General features: G+C 38.1%; 1 protein-coding gene across 2 annotated transcripts in view; it reads left to right on the top strand.

The window, feature by feature from the left end:
* ABCD3 (ATP binding cassette subfamily D member 3) overlaps window positions 1–20,148 on the top strand; it is an 80,337-nt gene that overhangs the window by 58,509 nt on the left and 1,680 nt on the right. For both annotated transcript variants that reach the window (XM_002715849.5, XM_017346066.3), the window contains 9 exons: window positions 1,240–1,328; window positions 1,410–1,482; window positions 2,696–2,759; window positions 7,899–7,976; window positions 8,071–8,136; window positions 8,235–8,324; window positions 8,760–8,879; window positions 15,116–15,220; window positions 18,184–18,240. In XM_002715849.5, the coding sequence (XP_002715895.1) occupies window positions 1,240–1,328; window positions 1,410–1,482; window positions 2,696–2,759; window positions 7,899–7,976; window positions 8,071–8,136; window positions 8,235–8,324; window positions 8,760–8,879; window positions 15,116–15,220; window positions 18,184–18,240 (742 nt within the window). The remainder of the gene's footprint in view (window positions 1–1,239; window positions 1,329–1,409; window positions 1,483–2,695; window positions 2,760–7,898; window positions 7,977–8,070; window positions 8,137–8,234; window positions 8,325–8,759; window positions 8,880–15,115; window positions 15,221–18,183; window positions 18,241–20,148) is intronic.

Below are 20,148 nucleotides of genomic sequence, written 5' to 3'. Positions count from 1 at the left end.
TGAAAAGTTAACTTGAGTTATGTGTAGGTGCAGTTTTACATATGGTTGTATTGTCTAGTATTAAAATAGCTCTTAGCTATAGAGTAAAATTGAATATTTTAGTATGTCAAGCTCTAATATACAGGGCACAGTGTGGTGTAAACACACCATAATGTGAACACCACCATAAATTTCAGGTTACTTGAAGGCATTTGAAGTCTTTTACTCTTCCTAGGCCTGTGATCCATCGTTTTTTTCTCCTTTGGCAGATAAGATCTTCATGGCAAGATTGGATATTGTAAACCACTAATAGGAGTCCTTTTCTCTTGAGAATACTAATGTTCTTCCTACTTCCTAATAGCTTTTCTCATGCCTTTACAGTTCATGGTGTATAGCATATGGGGTGCTTCTGTTCATTTAGGATTTTTTTGAGCCATTTATTGAGGTATGAAGGATATATAAAACATTGTATACATTTTATGTGTGCAGTGAATACGGGGATAAATTATATACTTGTGAAGCCATCACTGCCATCAACTACATGAGCATATCCATCTCCTCCTAAAGTTTCCTTTAGGAAGTTGCTGTTTGTTATGAATGGAAAAATCCTGTTTTGCTCCTTTGACTTTCTCTTTGACTTTTATGTCATTTTTATACTCCCAAACCACTTGTCATTGTTTTTGATTTCTCTGTGTTACCACAGTGGTTTCAAAACCATCTCATATTAAGAACTCTCTCTCTTTTCCCGTCTTACGAATAAGCAATGTCCTAGATTCTTCCCTATTTGCCGAGAGCTAGTGTGCATTTGACATACTTCTAATAAATGCCTTCCTTGGATAGAAAAGCAAACTTTACACATGGCTTTATAGGTCACTCCAGCAGGAACTCTCTGTCCACACTTCCTGGTCTAAGGAATGCACTAGCAGTCGTCCTTTTGTAGTATCTGCGAGAAACTTCCTTAAAATTCTAACAGCAAACAGTCATCTTGCCTTGCTTGTTAACAAAGTATCTGTTGGTGGGGATCCTCTGAAACCTGTCCTCTTATCCTCTTATTCCTGCTCTTCAACTGAAGTATAATAAAACGTGTATTATCATTAATACTTTATGTTTATCTTTATGTTTATCTTTATGTTTATACTTTATGTTATCTTTCAGGTTTCACTTAAACCTAAGTATAATTTTAGAAACTAAACTTTGCATAAATAAATATTAATGATAGTCTGCAGTTTTAATTATGATTTTCTTTTTAAAAATTTTTAGTTTTACTGCCCGGATTACAGAACTAATGCAGGTATTAAAGGATTTAAATCAAGGCAAATACGAACGCACAATGGTCTCACAGGAAAAAGGTAAATATGAATCTTACAACCTAGGTCACAGTATTATGTTTTGCTGACATATGTTGCTTTAATACTTATTTTTCATTTAAGGTATTGAAGAAGCACAAATCAGTCCCTTGATACCTGGTGCTGGAGAAATCATCAATGCAGATAACATTATAAAGTATGTATAGAAAATGGTTCTTTAGCACCATAAACATTTGCTAAATTTCCTAGTAGCTTTCCTCTTTCAGCTTCCAGTTGCTTCATGTTTAATTTAAAATTACCCTTTTTTTTCTTTTAACAGCTTTGAGATATAAATTTATATGTATTTAAGGTATATTACTTGATGTTTCAATCATTGTGAAATGCTCCCTGCATTCCAGCTAATTAATGTCTGTCTTCACTTAGTAACCAGTTACCATTTGTGTGTGTGAGTGAGTGTACAGGTGGGTGTGTGGGTAAGTGTGCAGAGGTGGTGAGAATTTAAGGTCTGTCTTAGCAAGTTTCAGGTATTCAATGTATTATTAACTATTGTCCCCAGACTGAACTTAGATTCTAGAACTTACTCATCTTGCAAAACATAATGGAAACTTTCATACATTTGAGCAGCGTTCTTCCCACTTCTCCCTCCCTTTAATCCCTGGCAACCACCATTCTATTCTCTGTTTCCATAAATTTCACTATTTTAGTTTTCACATACAGGTAAGATCATACAGTATTTCTTTCTGTATCTTGCTCATTTTGCTTAACATAATATCCTCAACTCCATCCATGTTGTTGAAAATAGCAAGGTTTTCTTCTTTTTCAACATTGACTAATATTCCATTTTGTGTGTGTGTGTGTGTGTGTAACATACAGACATGCATACACACACTATGTTTTCTTTATTCTTCTGTTGGTTGAAAGACATTTCTAAGCTGCTGTAAATAATAGTGAAAATGGGAATTGTGGATGTCTCTGAGGTACTGATTTTATCTTTGAATGTATATTCAGAAGTTGGCATGCTAGGTCATATAGAAGTTCTATTTTTAATTTTTTGAGGAACCTCCATACTGTTTTCCATAATGACTGTACTAATTTTCATTCCCATCAGCAGTGTACAAGGGTTTCCTTTTTTCCACATCTCACCAACAGTTATCTTGTCTTTTTTATAAAAGCTACCTTAGGTATGAGATGGTAGTTCACTGTGGTTTTGATTTGTATTTTCCTGATGAATAGAGACACTGAGCATATTTTCTATGCCTAATGGCCTTCTGAATTTCTTTTTTTTAAGAAGTGTGTCTCAGTGGGCCCTTTGCCCATTTTTTCAGTTGTTTTTTTGTATTTGGGTTATTGAATTGTGTGAATTCCTTATATATTTATAAATTATTCTTTTTTATTAATTTCCTGTGTAGGTTTGATCATGTTCCTTTGGCAACGCCAAATGGAGACATCTTGATCAGAGACCTTAATTTTGAAGTAAGTTTTAAGTGATACATAAAACCTTAAATCATCTTCAGAATGTAAACTGAAAATCTCTTGTCTGAATATTTAAATGAATTTTAATATTTTCCTTAATCTCTGAATCCACAGAATTGCTTTAAAAAATCAGTTTTTGGAACATTTAGAAATCTATTTTTCTTAATTGACAGAACTTTAAAGTTTCAAATGCTGGTATCACAAAACTTGTGCAAATAAAGTCCATGTCAAGAAAGCCACAGAAGATACAGTTAATTGGAATCTCCAGTGGATAATGAATATTTAAACATGAAAGTATAATCTTAAATTAAAAAAAATATGTTTTGATATTGTGTTTACTCTGCAGGAGAATTTATACCTATTAAAACAAAATAATAGACTTTCTTATTACTGATACAAGCTGTGAAGAGCAGCATAATAGCACCACAAATAGCCTCTGAGAGTGCAGGCACTCGGCTCAGTGGTGAAGACGCTGCTTAGGATCCTGTATCCCATATTGGAGTGCTTCTGATTCCCACTTCCTGTAAATGCTTACCCTTGGAGGCAACAGTGATGTCTCAAGTAGTTCCTGTCACCATGTGTGAGATATGAATTGAGTTCTGGGCTCCTGTCTTCAACTTGGCCAAGTCTCAGCTGTTGCAGGCATTTGTGGAGTGAACTAATAATGGGTGGGAGATGTATGTGTCTGTTTCCATCTCTCTGCCTTTCAAATAAATAAACATTTAAAAAAAAATAGCCACTTGCCCAAAACAAGTAAAACCTCATAACCAAGTGAATAATGATTCAGGCAAATTTAAAAAGACAAGTCAGGGGCAGGCATTTGGTCTAGTGAAGGTGCCGCTTGAGTGTCTGTTTCCTCTGTCAGAGTGCTTGACTCCCACCTCCGTTCCCAATTTCAGCTTCCTGCTAGTGCATGCCCTGGGAAGCAGGTGCTGCCTCAAGTAGGGTAAAAAGGGATATGAGACTTCTCCACTGAAGAGTCATTGTTGGCCTTTTCCTTTCTGTTTTTGTGTGGAAATACAGTAAACCAACAACACAAATCCTTAAACATAGAGAGAAGGGTTTTGGGGACTGTATGTCCAGATACTTGGCTGTAGACAGATCGTTAATATACTAAAGCTGTTACTTACTTTTTATTTTTATTTATTTATTTATTTATTTATTTATTTTATTTTTTGACAGGCAGAGTGGACAGTGAGAGAGAGAGACAGAGAGAAAGGTCTTCCTTTGCCGTTGGTTCACCCTCCAATGGCCGCTGTGGCTGGCGTGCTGTGGCCGGTGCACCACGCTGATCTGATGGCAGGAGCCAGGTACTTCTCCTGGTCTCCCATGGGGTGCAGGGCCCAAGGATCTGGGCCATCCTCCTCTGCACTCCCTGGCCACAGCAGAGAGCTGGCCTGGAAGAGGGGCAACCGGGACTAGAACCCAGTGTGCCGGTGCCACAAGGCAGAGGATTAGCCTAGTGAGCCACGGCGCTGGCCCTGTTACTTACTTTTAATCTAAAGTCCTTTATTTTAAAGCCCTTATGTTTGGATTTAATATATTTCTGGCAAGTCCCTCTAACACCACTTTCATTTTCTTGAAAAGGCTCTCACCTTTTTACTTTTATTTTGGTTTCATTTGGGAATTTAGGTGAGTCACGTGTTATTCCCTACTTGTTCAAGTTCTTTACTTCATTAACTGTGTTCCTCACCTCCTGGTGTTTATCCTGTTACTTTGACTTTTTCTGCACCCCTAGGAGTTTTCTTTGACTTTTGTCCTTTCTGTCCACTGTTAGGACTCCCTTTTCTATCCTTTCTGACTCAGAGTATTCTAAGTTAGTTTTGACTTTTTCCTCATTTATCCTGTCTTTATGTCATTTTTCATAGCATAACCTTTCTTTATTTACTTCTTTGTGGCATCCAATTATTTTCTACCCATCTAGCTCACTTGATAATAAAGATTCCTCTCTCTTGGAAAGAGGCGTAATAAATCTGCCCATCACAAATAAATGTTTTGTGCTTTACGATTGATTTTTTTTTGGATTACATTATAACCAAATAATGTAAAGTTCTTTGGGATAAGAGATTTTATACCTTTTTCCTTTATAAACTCCTCAGCACGGGCATATTTATCTATCTAAATATTCTTCTGAGAGATAGGGTGGACTGAAGAAACCCTAAGAGATAACCATGTGTAGGTTATCAGGTAGGGATTAAAATAGCCATATACTTTGTAACTTACTCAAATGTTTACCTTTTCAGTAAGGCATGTTTAAAGAAGCCAGTAACTCATGACCAGCATACTTTTATATGAGCTCTCTTTTACTTAAGTCATATTTATTTATAGAATTTTCAAATCATACTATGGTAATTTCATAGGCAGTAGGATTTATCAATGAATGTTCTTTTGGGGAAACATTTATTGGTAAAATATAGGGGTTCAGAGCATTCCTTGGTCCAGTAAAGCAATTCCTGAGCTCCAATACAATGCCTAGAACTTAATTTTCAGTTAAAGTTACCTTTGACTTTTAGTCTTAATTCAACTCCCCCAAAATAAGTGTTTATAGATTTTTTTTTTTTTTTTTGGACAGGCAGAGTGGACAGTGAGAGAGAGACAGAGAGAAAGGTCTTCCTTTGCCGTTGATTCACCCTCCAATGGCCACTGCGGCCAGCGTGCTGCGGCCGGCGCACCGCGCTGATCCAATGGCAGGAGCCGGGTACTTCTCCTGGTCTCCCATGGGGTGCAGGGCCCAAGCACTTGGGCCATCCTCCACTGCACTCCCTGGCCACAGCAGAGAGCTGGCCTGGAAGAGGGGCAACCGGGCCAGAATCCTGCGCCCCAACCGGGACTAGAACCCGGTGTGCCGGCGCCGCAAGGCGGAGGATTAGCCTAGTGAGCCGCGGCACTGGCATATAGATCTTTAATACGAAAAAATTTTCACTGACTTACTCTGGTTGATATGGTAATTGTAACTTTTTGTACGACATTAGAAAGAATAATGGAATAAAGAAAAGTTAATGCTGACCCTAAATCACTTGAGCATAAGACACTACTCAAGGATTTCAGTAAATCTAATAATTACTTCTACAGTTCATCACAGTCTTGACTTTTGAGTTTCCTGGCATACTGTAATAAATAATACAAAGGGATCTTGTTAGGAGAAATACTGGTGCAGTTGTAAACCACAATGAGCAGTTTGAGGCTTATTTTATTTACTTGGCATCATGTTTTTAAGATTCATCCATGTTGTGGCATGTGTCTGAATTTGATTCATTTTTTTAAGGTTGACTGACATCCCCTTGTATGTATATACCACATTTCACATTTTGTCTGTCCATTCATCTGCTTGGATTATTGCCACCTTTTGGTTATTGGGAATAATGCTGATGGGCCTGCATTTCATCACAGTAAAAGCCAGAGTCCTTCAACGGGTTATAATGTCCTGTAGCATTTGCCTGCCCCTACTTCTTACCTGCCTAAGCCCATTGTCTACTCTTCATTGTCGTCCCCCCAAGTCAGCCTCTTTTCTGTGTTTTGAATAAGACAGGCACATTTCTGCTTCAGTGCCTTTGCACCAGCTGTTGTGGGTGAAGGTGGGGCTGGAATAGTTCTCCTCCAGATCAAATTCTAATAAACTTGCAAAGTTTTGCCCAGTTGTCATTTCAGTGAGGTCTGTTCTGACCACCTTAAAATGCGACTCCCCCACTCCCAGGTTTTCTTACCCTGACCTGGTTTTCCTCCATAAGCACTTCATTTTTAATATACTATTTAATTTACTTAAATACTATTTAATTTACTTATTAAGCATGGTCATTATTATATGTTTTCTCCCATTAGAATTTAAATTAATAGTGATAAGGCAAGGATTTTTCTTCTTTTTTATTTCTTTATGTCACCTCAGAGTCTGACATAGAACATTCAGTACGACATTGGAAATAAATAATAAGAATCTAAGGCTCACCAGTTTAAAAAAACTTGTCAAAGACAGGTGAGCAACTTGGGTAACTCCAATCTCTCAGGTCTTATTTCCTGCTGTGCTACATTGGTGTTAATGTTGTACACTAAAATTATAAACCATATTTTCTGATTTTTAAAGAGTTGATTAGACACTGAAATGACTCGTTAACTTAGAACTAAAACTACATTTTTCCCATTAATATTATCTTTATGTCATTATGGAGCAATTTAATAGCACATGTAAATAATTATAATACACATATACTTGAATCCAACACTTACTTTCTAAAAATCTAATCTACAGGAACTTTTTATTTTTTGCTCATTCATAAGTTTACTGGCTAAATCAGAGGGTCATTGCAGTAGTATCTAAAGGGCAAAGTAGAAGGCAGATGACCTATTTAACCAAAGGGAAATATGTAAACAAATTACAGCACATTCCTACTATAGAATGTACCTCAGGCAGTTAAAAAATAAAACAAATCCCAATGTACTGACTGGGAAGAACATCTGAGCAAAAGCAAGTTGTAGAATAGTCTATACAGTACAATTCCATTTCCATTTTTTAAAAATATTTTTTATTTACTTATTTGAAAGTCAGTTACAGAGAGGCAGAGGCAGGGAGAGAGGTTTTACACCTGCTGGTGCATTCTCCAAACAGCTGCAACAGCTGGAACTAGGCCGATCGGAAGCCAGGAGCCAGGAGCTTCTTGCAGGTCTCCCATGTGGGTGCAGGGGCCCAAGGACTGGGGCCATCTTCCACTGCTTTCCCAGGCAATAGCAGAGAGCTGGATTAGAAGTAGCTGGGACTCAAACTGGTGCCTATAAGGGATGGTGGTACTGCAGGTGGCCACTTTACCTGCTATGCCACGGTGCCAGCCCTTCCATTGTTAAAAAAAATGTATTTATATTTATTGTTTTCAAGAATTATCAGATTTCAGATTTCTTTCAAGCTTTAGCTTTTTTTTGTATTTCCAGTTGAAATGAAGTTAATGTCAACCAAAATGACTTTTTAAATAAAAAGAATGTGCTCAGTAAAAATTAAAAGTAAACAGAAGTGGTCTGTCCCTCATCATACCTAATATTACATTTACAAACAAAATAGAAAATTTATCATTAGCAAAGAGCTGTTTGACTCCATTGAAGTATTCATTAAGTATGTATTCATTCAGTTAATTCATAAGACTAATTTTTTTTCAGGTTCGATCTGGAGCCAATGTTCTCATTTGTGGTCCAAATGGCTGTGGGAAGAGTTCTCTTTTCCGGGTTCTTGGTGAAGTAAGTGCAAATTGACCTCAGAATTTCACAGTCTTATTTTGAAATACTCTCCTACATTGTGAATTTCACAATTGTTTCTCCTCCTCCCCCACAGCTATGGCCTCTCTTTGGAGGACGCCTAACTAAACCTGAAAGAGGAAAGTTATTTTATGTTCCTCAGGTATGACCCTATTTATTTTGAAATCTTAAATCTTTGATTTAAAGACCTTTTTATTAATTTTTAAGATCTTCTAATAACTTTTGCTCTTTTACCATTAGAGACCTTATATGACCCTTGGAACACTTCGAGACCAAGTGATCTATCCAGATGGAAGAGAAGATCAGAAAAAGAAGGGGATATCTGACCTAGTAAGGCACTGTTTATATCCTGGACCTACCTGAAAGTATTCCATTTCATATTCTTTATCTTCATCAGTTAAGTGTTTTAAACGTCAAGTAGTTTATCCTAACTTGTAGAGCCTTTGGAAGCTTTTAATTACAGTCTTCCAAGTTGAGGTTAAATGATAACCACTTCACTTAAATACTACTCATTGAGTCTCTTAACTCTCTTTACACAACTTTCTTTTTGCATTGCCTGCTTATGCACAGTAATGTTCTCTTTAAGCTACCAGATCTATTTTGAGAAGTTCAGACTACATGTTGCTACTTTGTTTTCTAAAATGTATACCTCCTAAAGTGGTATTTGTAGTGGAATGATAAAGATTCCACTTTAAAAAATAAATCAAGATAGAGAATGTTGACTTTTAGTAAGCTTAATTGCAGCTTTAATCATTTCGTTGCAAGGTACTGAAGGAATATTTAGACAATGTCCAATTGGGTCATATCCTTGAACGTGAAGGAGGCTGGGACAGTGTTCAGGATTGGATGGATGTACTCAGTGGTGGAGAAAAACAAAGAATGGCGGTAAGTATCGAAGACATCGCACATACATGCAACTGGTTGCATAAAGTCACTTAGTCCAGCATTTTGATTAATTAAGATGCAAACTTTCTTAAGAATCTTTTTACTTACTTATCTATTGTAACAGTATTGATTAGTTTAAATGAAAAAAAGTACTTAGCAATATGTAAATTTCTAATTTTTAGAAATTCATAATATACTGCCAGTACCTGAAAGAAAAAATTGTAAATACAATTATATACCATTAATCCATTTTTCTAAAACTTAAGAGGAACTCTGAGAGGCACATGGGTGTTGGGTTATATGGTAATCCTGGTTGGTTCAAGATACTTTTAGTATCTTTCATGCTATAGACATCTGTTTGGTCACTCAGACTGTGGTCAAAAATAGCTGAAGGTGTTAGATGTTCAACTCCAACTTTATTATTTTATTCTTTATTCTGCTCTTGCCTTTTCCCTCTGTTGTTAAATTATCTTTGTTTCAAGTCTCAATATCTTCTACTTAAAAGTTACTCAGAGTTTTAATAATATATTTTCCTAATACAAAAAAGTGTTTGAAAGGAACTGTTGTAATTTTTACAATGATGAAACTTCAAAAAATGTACAAAACACTACATATCAAGAGTGATGCTTTTTTTTTTTTTTTTTTTTTTTTTTGGAAGGTGGAGAGGCAGAGAGAAATCCCATCCACTAATTTCATTTCCCAGGTGCCTACAACAGCTAATACTGGGCCCGACATAAGGCAGGAGTCAGGAACTCAGTCCAGAAACCTGAGCTATCACTTGCTGCCTCCCAGCATGCGCATTAGCAGGAAGCTGGAATGGAGAGCAGACCAGCACTTGAACACAGGCCCTCTGATACTAGATATGTGGCTTCCTCTTAACCTCAGCTCCACATGCCTAACCCTGAGTAATACTTTGTGTCCCTGTTAAGAAGGGTAGCTTTTGAATAGCTTTAAAACTACAGGAAAATTGGCGTTAATCAAAGGATGTTTGGGTAAGAAGGGTCAGAATTTGAATTTGGGACATCAGAGGAAATGTAATAATACTGTTGAATGAAGAGAGGTCCAGTGAATACAGTCTAAGTGTAAGGAATAAGATTATTAATCCATTATTTTGAACAGTGAAAAAATTTAAACTTTTCACAGTATGAGCTAAAAATCTGCTTTGTGCAAGGCATTGTGCTGGGTGCCTACCCTTATAATCATGTTAGGAACTGCAAATATTCTCAACACACTGTAATGCTTTGTAGCCTTCAACTATAGCTACAGAGAAAATGCACTGGGATAATGATGAGGGAGAGATTGGTTTTGGTTTATTTTGTTTTTTAAAGATTTATGTATTTATTTATTTATTTGAAAGGCAAAGATACAGAGGGAGAGATCAAGATTGATCTCTTCCATCCACTGGTTCACTCCCCAAATGGCCACAACAGCCAGGATTGGGGGATGGGGGGAAATGGAGGAGGAGAGAGAGATCTTATATCTGCTGGTTCGCCCTGCAAATGGCCACAACAGCCAGGGCTGGGTCAGGCTGAAGCCAGGAGCCAGGAGCTTCCTATGGGTCTCTGATGTGGGTGCCGGGGCCCAAGCACTTGGGCCATCCTCTAGTGCTTTCCCAGGCTCATTAGCAGGAAGCTGGATCACAAATGGAGCAGCCAGGACACAAATTGGTGCCCATATGGGATGCTGGCACTGCAGTTGGAGGCTTAACTTTCTATGCCACAGCCCTGGTCCTGGGAAAAGATGGGATTTGAATGGCAGATCTCACTTAATCCTTCCAGAAACCCTGGGAAACATGGTACAGAGCCAGGACAAACTGGGGAGCTTCAGTAACTGCCCTGTACCGTACAGCGCTGACAGTTGGAACTGAGATCCAAGAGCTTGTGATTCTGACACCAGCGCCCTTACTCTTCACCAGAACATTTTGTAGCCTTCGGTGTGCAGGTGGAACCTCTCCAGTTCCCCTCTTCATTGTCCTTTAAAGTCTCAGATTTCTCTAACTTCCCTTGCACTCAACTGTCATCAGCCAGGATTGGTCCGGCTAATATCTTAAGTTGGGATATCTTATTTCTTGAACCAAAAGTTATCTTTTCTCTTTCATTATTCTTCCTCTTCCTGTTTAGTAATAGACTTTCTTATTTTGAATTATGAAAAAGTGTATATGTTAGAAAGGTTGGAAAATTTAAAAAAATATAAAGGAAACCAGACCTCTTACCAGAGAAACAACTGTTGTTACAGTTTAGTGTTTTTTTAAAAATGTACTTTTGTTGTTATTTTACTTTAGATTGGTAGCTACCTCCCTTCTTCAAACTCCCTGAGATCTCTCGGATATGAATCCCTCCCTTTTCTTAAAACAGCTCAGTCTTCTGCCTCCTTTCGTGTACAGTTCAGACCAGGGCCTAGCACGTAGTTGAAACTCAGAAGATCCTTCCTTCTTCCCTGCCTTCCTCTTTCCCTCCTTCCCTTCATCCTTTCCACCTTCCCTTCCTTTCTTTCAGTGGTTCACTCCCCAAATGCCCATAACAGCCAGGGCTTTGCAGATTGAAGCTTAGAGCCAGAAACTCAATCCAAGTCTCCTATGTGGTCGGCAGTAACCCAATCATTTGAGCCATCACTGCTGCCTTCCAGGGTGTGCATTCGTGGAAAGCTAGAATCAGGAGCCACAGCTTGATTAAACCAGGTACTCTGATATGGGATACAAGTGTTAAGTAGCATCTTAACCTCTGGGCTAAATGCCTACCCCAGGAGATAGTCCTGAAAGGAATGAAAAAATGATCCTTTCCCCTTTCCCACTTTTGACTTTGTCATGTTACCTAAACCCAGCTCAAGAGCAAGTGCTTATCCTGACATTTCTCTTCCCAAGCATGGGTACATAGCTGAAAAAAAAATATCAGACAATGATACATGGATTGGTGCCACCACTTTCATGATTTCCAGTCTTCGAGGGGTTCACAGTGTGGCTTGACAATCATTGTACTTGTTTCTATTCTTTTCATTTTTCTTGGTAATCAATAAACACTATCAATCTTGGATTTTCTACTCCATTACTAAGAGCGACTCACTTTGCACTTCTTAAAGAAAAAAGAGGCTTTTATTTTAGTTACATGGCATTTTTATTGACTATATTTTTATATACTGTATTGACTATATGCTAAGTATTTTACACAGGTTATCTCATTTAATCCTCACGGCAGCCCTGTGAGATAAGAACTGTGAATGTCTCAATTTGCAGAGTTAATTGAACTTTGGTGCAATGAGAAAGTCTGCCAAGCAGTCAGCTAGTAAACGTGTGTGGGTGGCTTGTCAAGCTCAGCCAGCCACATGCCTCCAGTGTTCATGTACGTGATCACTTCACAGCCTTCCTGTTGTGGGATCAAGTAGTTACCATTGTCGCGGCGAGAGAGCATGTGGTGAGATGCACATGGTGAGGAAGGTGTAAGAGCGCCTTGGGAGCACAGAGGACAGGCATTTTTTGAAAACCTTCTGATAGCTGTTCCTGCTAGTTAGCATTGTGTAGGCCTCATGTCGTCATTCTTCATGAGAAATGCCAGACGTCTCCATCTGTGTTTCACAGGCCCTTTCTCCTCCGAGTTTATCACACCCCTTACCTTCAGTTATGTACCCTCCCAGTCCCCTGCATTGGATCTCTTCTAGACCTTCTCTTTCAGAAAGACATTGTTCAGGTCTCTCTGACCTAAAAAACAAACTGCAGTAACCAAAAATCCTCTGTGGTCTGTACCTTTCATTTTCTGCATAGTTGAACTTCAGGATTGTCTGTACGTGCTGCTGCCCCTTCCTCACTTCATACAGATAGATGGAGATCCCAGGAAAACGTTTTGATTTAGTCATTTGCTTCTCAGACACTTGAATGCTACCCATATATGAATGTTGGATATATAGTAGTGATTAAAACAGACTCGCAGATTTTGTTACTCTAACAGTATATGTGGGTAGACAGAGACAGGCATTCAGGGCTGGTGTCCATATCCCATAGCAGAGTATGTGGGTTCAGGTCCCAGTTTCCTGTTGAGGTAAACCCTGGGAGGCAGTATATGATGGCTGCCACCCACGTGGGGGATCTGGGTAGAATTCCTGACTCTCAGCTGCAGTGACTACATCACAGTCTTTTAGGGAGTGAACCAGTAGATGGAAGTTCTGTTCGTCCATGTCTCTCTCTCTCTCAAATAATTTTTTTTTTTAAATAGACATACAGTTCACAATCTATGAAGTGCCAGAGAAATGTTACAGAAGGGACTTACCTTGACTGAGGGTGGGGATCAGAGTAGAGTTGCTGGAGAAAGTGACATTAAGCAGAAATTCAAAAATTAAAAGGAACATAGTAAAGCATTTGAGACATAGGCAAAGAATGAGATGGTGCTGAGCCTTTCAGGCCTGTAACACCTTGCTCTTGGCAGTTGAGAGGAGGCAGTCCTGGCTGGAATGTTGCGTGTAGAGAGTGTGAGTAGCGGTAAGATGGTGCAGGGCCTTGCAGGCCGTGGGAGAGTTTGAATCTATTCTAAAGGAAATAGGAAATTGTGGAAGGATTTTAAGTCAAAGAATGAAGTTCTCTTGACTTGCCATTCTGAGATTCTCGCTGGTTACATGGAGAATGGATGGGAGGGAGCAGAAGAGGGAGGAGGAGGCTGTAGTCAGAGTCATCAGGCCGGAGATGAGTGCACTGTGAACTCAGAACGTGATGGTGGAGATGGGTACAGGACTCCATGGAACAAAGTTGAATGGACTAAAAATGAGGGCGACACAGGGTGAGAGGGAAGAGGGTGGGAAGGCCTGAGGCAGACTCCTGTGTTCTAGCTGGGATGACTGTGATAATGCTGTTTTCTGAATGCTCAAGATTAGGGGAGAATGAATTTTTGAGAGAGAATCTAGCAAATGCATTGAATTTTAGACTTTTAAAGTCTGAGAGTCCAGGGAGATATCCACACAGAAAACTCAAATAGGGATTTTTATGTGTCTTCTGGAGATTAGAAAAGTATGAGTGGCCGGCGCTGCGGCTCACTAGGCTAATCCTCCGCTTTGTGGCGCCGGCACACCGGGTTCTAGTCCTGGTCGGGGTGCCGGATTCTGTCCCGGTTGCCCCTCTTCCAGGCCAGCTCTCTGCTGTGGCCAGGGAAGGCAGTGGAGGATGGCCCAAGTGCTTGGGCCCTGCACCCCATGGGAAACCAGGATAAGTACCTGGCTCCTGCCATCGGATCAGCGCGGTGTGCCGGCTGCAGCGCGCTGGCCGTGGCGGCCATTGGAGTGTGAACCAACGGCAAAGGAAGACCTTTCTCTCTGTCTCTCTCACTGTCCATTCTGCCTGTCAAAAAAAAAAAAAAAAAAAAAAGTATGAGTAATATATTTAGTTTGCACGATGTAAGTAGTATTTGAAATGATAAAGTTAGATGAGATCACTGAGAGATGCGATATAGGGAAAAGAGAAGACCCAGGAATGATCTCTGAGGGACCCCTACATGTAGTGGTCAAGTGCATAGAGAAACAGCAGCCAAGCAAGTGGGAGGAAACAGCATCATTTCACTGTCACTTTCGCAGAGAAGATAAATCGAGTAAGGATAGAGAAATGTCCACTGTAACGTGGATATCGTTGCTGGAATTTGTGTTAGTACGAGGTCAGAATCAACACTTCCCAGAAAATAAAATACTTGTGGAGAGTAAGCATGGGAAAATTCAGCATTCCAATTAATGAAAGAAGTGCAAGCTGTAACAATCCCGATGTTTTCACTTATAAAATTTGCATAGGTTTTAAGTAGTGAGCACTGACAACAAAAAATGTACTTACAATAGCAATATAAAATAAGTGCACGGGAACATTATTGGCAGGAATATTAATTGCTACCATTGCACAAGCAGCAGAATGTTTCATAATAGAGGCCTTTTCTTGGACCTGAGCCATCTATAGTCTGAATGCTAATGTTTGGTTAAAATATGTACATGCTGATCTTTTTTGCTTAGCAGATATTCGTTGATACTGTTATAAAACCCGGCTTCATCAGCCACATCAGTCTTAAGTTTTTTGCTGTATTTTGCCTGATTAAAAACAATTGGGATTTTATTTATTTTGTTTATATTTTTAGGAGTAGATTTTTTTGAATTTGAATAATTTTTATACTTTTGACTTAGAAGATTGCAAATGCATATTTACTTTAAAAGTAAAGTTTATTTTAGCTTACCAATTTTAGGCTTGCATGTGTTTACACAGAATATTTCTCTTTGTACTTTAGATGGCAAGATTATTTTATCACAAGCCCCAGTTTGCCATTTTGGATGAATGCACTAGTGCAGTTAGCGTGGACGTGGAAGGATACATTTACAGCCACTGTCGGAAGGTAAGTGCGGTGGGTTTGTGGCGGGGCGAGGGGGAGGGTCTGTGCCCCCTTCACGTTTACGCCCCGTCCAACCACGTATCTATCCAAAGAGAGAATTTCAAGTTGTTAAATAATGAAATTACCATCAGAAGGTGATAGCTTCCTTATTCAGATTTTTGGACAAATAGAGGAAAGAAAAAATTGGAAATACATTCTGTATATCATTCTCTTTAGCCATTTCTAAGATGTGAAACACATAATTAAACTTATTTCCTTTTTATCTCATTACTTATACTCAAAATTTTAAACTGATATTTTCTTAATGTGTTCCGTTAGCTTTATCTAAACATCATTTGTTTATCAGGAAAATCCAGCAATAATGATTTGATAATTTTTAATTTATTCATTTTATTATCTGACCTAACCAATATTTAGCAAAATTTCTTTTAGTAACTAAGTCTGAGGATTTCTACATTGCTTCCATTCTTTAAATAAATAGTAGAGTCAGTTGCTTTTTTTCTTTGATGAATGATTATCATCATCTGTATTATTAGATTTTAACAAGAGTAATAAATATAGTTTCTATGTAGGTAAATGAGGCGCAGGTATATTTTAGCATTTTATGCCTGTTCTTCGGGATTTACAATAAAACAAAAGGTTCGTTGCACATACGAGGATACTTCAAAAAATTCATAGAAAATCGATATTATGAAAAAAATGCATATAGATATCATAGTTGTTTTTTGTTGCACCAAAATTCCATTTTCCACAAACTCTTTAAGTACCCCTGCATATAATATGAATTCCTGGTATTCAGAGAGCGGCCCTGGATCTGCAGCACCATCATCACTGGGAGTTTGGCAGATAGGCAGCATCTTAAGCCCTGCCAGCTAAGAGTCTGCAGTTTAACAACTCTCCCTGCTGATTCAAATGCACATTGATACGTTTCAGAGGCGCGGTGCCATGAAGGAAGAATACAGTTGATACATTCATCTTTGTAGGAAGATTTAACTACTGATTTTATTTCTTGAATGGTTTGTTTTTTATCATTGAATTAGTTTTGACAATTTATAATTTTTAATTCATTTTCCATATTGTTTTTCAAATGTGTATTAGAGATGCTTCTGGTATTCTTTTATACCTAAACTCATATAGTCTGTATTTGACTAATGCTTCAGAGGCTCCTTGCTGGTGATTTTTGCCGTGCCGTTTGTGCTGATGTTTTAGCTATGAGCTATTCATCTCCTCTAAAAAGAGTAAATGATTTCTATAAAACATAGGTTCCATTTGAAGGAAGAAGAGTCATAAGGGGGTCACAGTGATAATTTAAATTAATGGTACATAAACCTAAAATGAAAGAACTCAAGCTTCAAAACCAGTATAATTTTAAAAATTAAATGCAGACAAAATTTAAGCACAATTTTGAACTTGTAGCATTAAACAAACCTATTATGCCATTTTGCTGATACTAAACCACTAGTTTGGGATTTAATTATGGAATGATAGAATGTGAGGCCTAGATCTTATATTCTGAATTTTGATTTTGTGCTTCCATTTAATTCTAGAATTGACTCCATTAAGTAGATATCTGATCCAATTATTGTAGAATCATAAACAGAGAAGTAGTACTTGAAATAAGCTGTTCATAATCAAATAAGTGTTGTATAGCTGAAATGTTTGGCTTATTAATACTGAATATATACTTAGTTCATTATGCAATTAACAACCAGTATAAGATCAATTTTACGAGACAGCCAAATTTATGACACATTAAAAATTTTAAATATCACTTTGGGCCAACAGAAGTATAGACACAAATTTGACTTAGAAATCATGGTAGAAATGATTCAAAATTACTTATGTTGAGTTTTTTAAAAATTGTAATCAAAATGAAAATTTAGGTTTAGAAATCATGGATATCATTTAGAAATGATTTCTAAATCCATGATTTCTAAATGCTAGTTCTGTTTTCAGATTTCTGCGGAATCACGTATCTGTCAGCCTTGAGTGTCATTTTGAGAAGCAGTGATCTAGAGCAGGATTTCTCAGTCTCGCCCCATTGACATTCGGGCTTGATCCTTCTTTTTTATTATTATTTTTATTAACATACAGATTGCATAGATACAGTTCTAATATGCTAACCATACTTCCCTCCCTCCCTCAATCCTCTTCCTTCATTTTTTCCTTTAATTTTTGCAATAATATACTTTGAATTTGCTTTATAATCACAGGCTTAATGCAACACTAACCATAATGTTCAATAAGAAATAGAAAGACCACTTTTCCACATTAGTATAGACAAGGGCTATAAACGATAATTAAATCAAATCATAAGATGTCCATTTCATTTTACACCTTTTTTTTGTATTCTGTATTAACTACATGTATCAGAGAAAGCATATGATGTTTGTCTTTGGGGGCTGGGCTTATTTCAGTAAGCTTAATGGTGTCTAGTTGCAAACCATTTCGCTTTCCCTGTAGTTGAGGAACTCCTGAGCCACAGCAACCACAGTCATATCTGTTAATGTTTTTCTGAAAATCTACAAGTATAAATCCTTACTCGAAATCTGAAATCCAGAAAGCTCTTAAAACCAAATGATTTTTCATAATTTTGTAGCAAGTCCATTTGGTAACAAAACCTGGCCTGAGCTAACTAATATGTAAACTCTTTGTTTATTGTCTTAATATCAGTGCCTATATGTGTTGCTGCAGAAACATTCATGTTTAAATACAGAAACTTGCCTTGGAACCCTCTGGGAATGTTAAATAATTCACTTCCAAAATCTGAATTCCAAGACATAATTCCCAAACAAGAATTTCCAGTATGTGAAAAGCAGGTTGACTATAGACACTACTATACTGATTTATTTTTTCCTGGTTTTGACCCCTGAAAATAGTTACTGTCACAGCTTAAAGTATATGGACTGGTTTAATTTGTCACTCTCTGTTATTCATATAGACCTAAGTCATTTTCTTCTTACTAGGTTGGCATCACTCTCTTCACTGTGTCACACAGAAAATCTCTTTGGAAACACCATGAGGTTTGTATTTCTTCATTGTATCATACAGTGACAATTTATTTTATTTAAATACATGAATTTAGGTGAATGTGATTTTAGATTTCATGATGTATATATCCTTAAAAACATATCCCTTAGGGGAAAAGGTACTTTTATTTCAATTTTATAAAGTAAGGCTTTCTTAAATATTGTTGTCAGTTTTCAAAGCCACAATGTATATAAACCATCCCTAGTAATAAATGAGAGATGTTAGAGAACCAGATAATGGATCTCCAGCTTTTAAAGTGGCTGTTTTATAGTAACTGACAAATTTGTATAACCTTACCACAAATATAGCTAAGTAAACTTTTTGTTATCATCCATTGTGGACAGAAGGGGATAGAGTCTTAAGAATTAGATGGCAAAAAATTGAGGGGTATATGTCAGCATTATAGGGGGAAATTGATGATGTGAGCTGTGTTATTGTTGCACTGTAGTACAGTGGGATTCATTGTGTCATCACCTTGATTGACAAGACATGATGATGAGTTTTACATTGGGGCAGCAGTCTTATTCTGGGCTTCAGCACTGCCATTCTCATGTGGCTGGTCTTTTCCACTCTTACTGTGAAATGCTGAAAACCTGAAAATAAACCCAGTTTAATTCACTTAAATTTCTTTCCACCTTCCATCTTTCTTTTTATTTTCCTTCCTAAATGATACAGACATTTTAGGTGAAAGGAAGGATTTGAGGAAAGCTGGAACAATGATAAAGGATATTGTGTCCCATAAAAGATGTCTGGTTGGCTGGCACCATGGCTCACTTGGCTAATCCTCCGCGTGTGGCGCAGCACCCCAGGTTCTAGTCCCGGTCGAGGCGCCAGATTCTGTCTCGGTTGCTTCTCTTCCAGTCCAGCTCTCTGCTGTGGCCCGGGAAGGCAGTGGAGGATGGCCCAAGTGCTTGGGCCCTGTACTCGCATGGCAGACCAGGAGGAAGCACTTGGCACCTGGCTCCTGGCTTTGGATCAGCGCAGCACGCTGGCCGTGGCAGCCATTTTGGGGGTGAACCAACGGAAAAGGAAGACCTTTCTCTCTGTCTCTCTCTCTCTCTCACTGTCTAACTCTGCCTGTCAAAAAAAAAAAAAAAAAGGTCTGTGGTTAAGTCCCACTTTTGCCAGTACTGGGCTAGGTGTCAGGAAGGGTGCAGGTTAACTGACTGAGTTCCCTGGAGCCACATGGTGTAGATGATGGTCCACAGGTGGTAACGTGACTTCACACTCGACTACTCTGGCCTCACTGGACGGATCTCTCACCTGGAAGTCCTTAGTTAAATATAATGAAATGCTTTGTAGTTTTATAGATTTTAAAGATAGCTTTTTGTTGTTTTGTGCCAAATAATTTGCCCATTTTTCATGAATTGAATGTAAAATTAAAAAACTAGCTGTTGAAGCAGTTTCAGGTGCACCCGAGCCTTTGAGTTTCCTTAGGTATTTGGGAACATTATAGCCATGGACAGTGAGAGGATTGGGTTTCCCCTTTCGTCTTCTTTTGGAGGCACACACAAATAAGCCACAAAGCAAGCATCAGGCCAGTGATCTTGTGCAGGAGGGGAGCACGGAGACTGGGATGTTAGGGGCCAGAAGAGCTAAAAAATAGTAATACAGGAAAAAAGCCAAAAATCTTTCTATAAAGTAAAAAGTCACCAAATAAAACCAGAAAGCTTTTATAACTGTTGTCCTAAATGTCTTCAAAGGATGGGTTATAGAGAGACATTATACAGTTCTTTTTCCCCTCTGATAAATCAAAAGAACAAACAAAAAACCTTAAATTATGGATTCCAAGCTGATCTAGAAAGTGAGCTAAAAGAAGTGATAAAGACCACCCTATTCATTAGTCTTGTGCAGTTCACCCTACTGGTAGCCCAGATCCTTGGGTGTGGAGTTGTAGAAGC

Source organism: Oryctolagus cuniculus, chromosome 7, assembly GCF_964237555.1.
Source record: "Oryctolagus cuniculus chromosome 7, mOryCun1.1, whole genome shotgun sequence".
NCBI lineage: Eukaryota > Metazoa > Chordata > Mammalia > Lagomorpha > Leporidae > Oryctolagus > Oryctolagus cuniculus.
The sequence above is the reverse complement of the archived record's forward strand: the minus strand, read 5'-3'. Positions and strand labels throughout refer to the sequence as shown.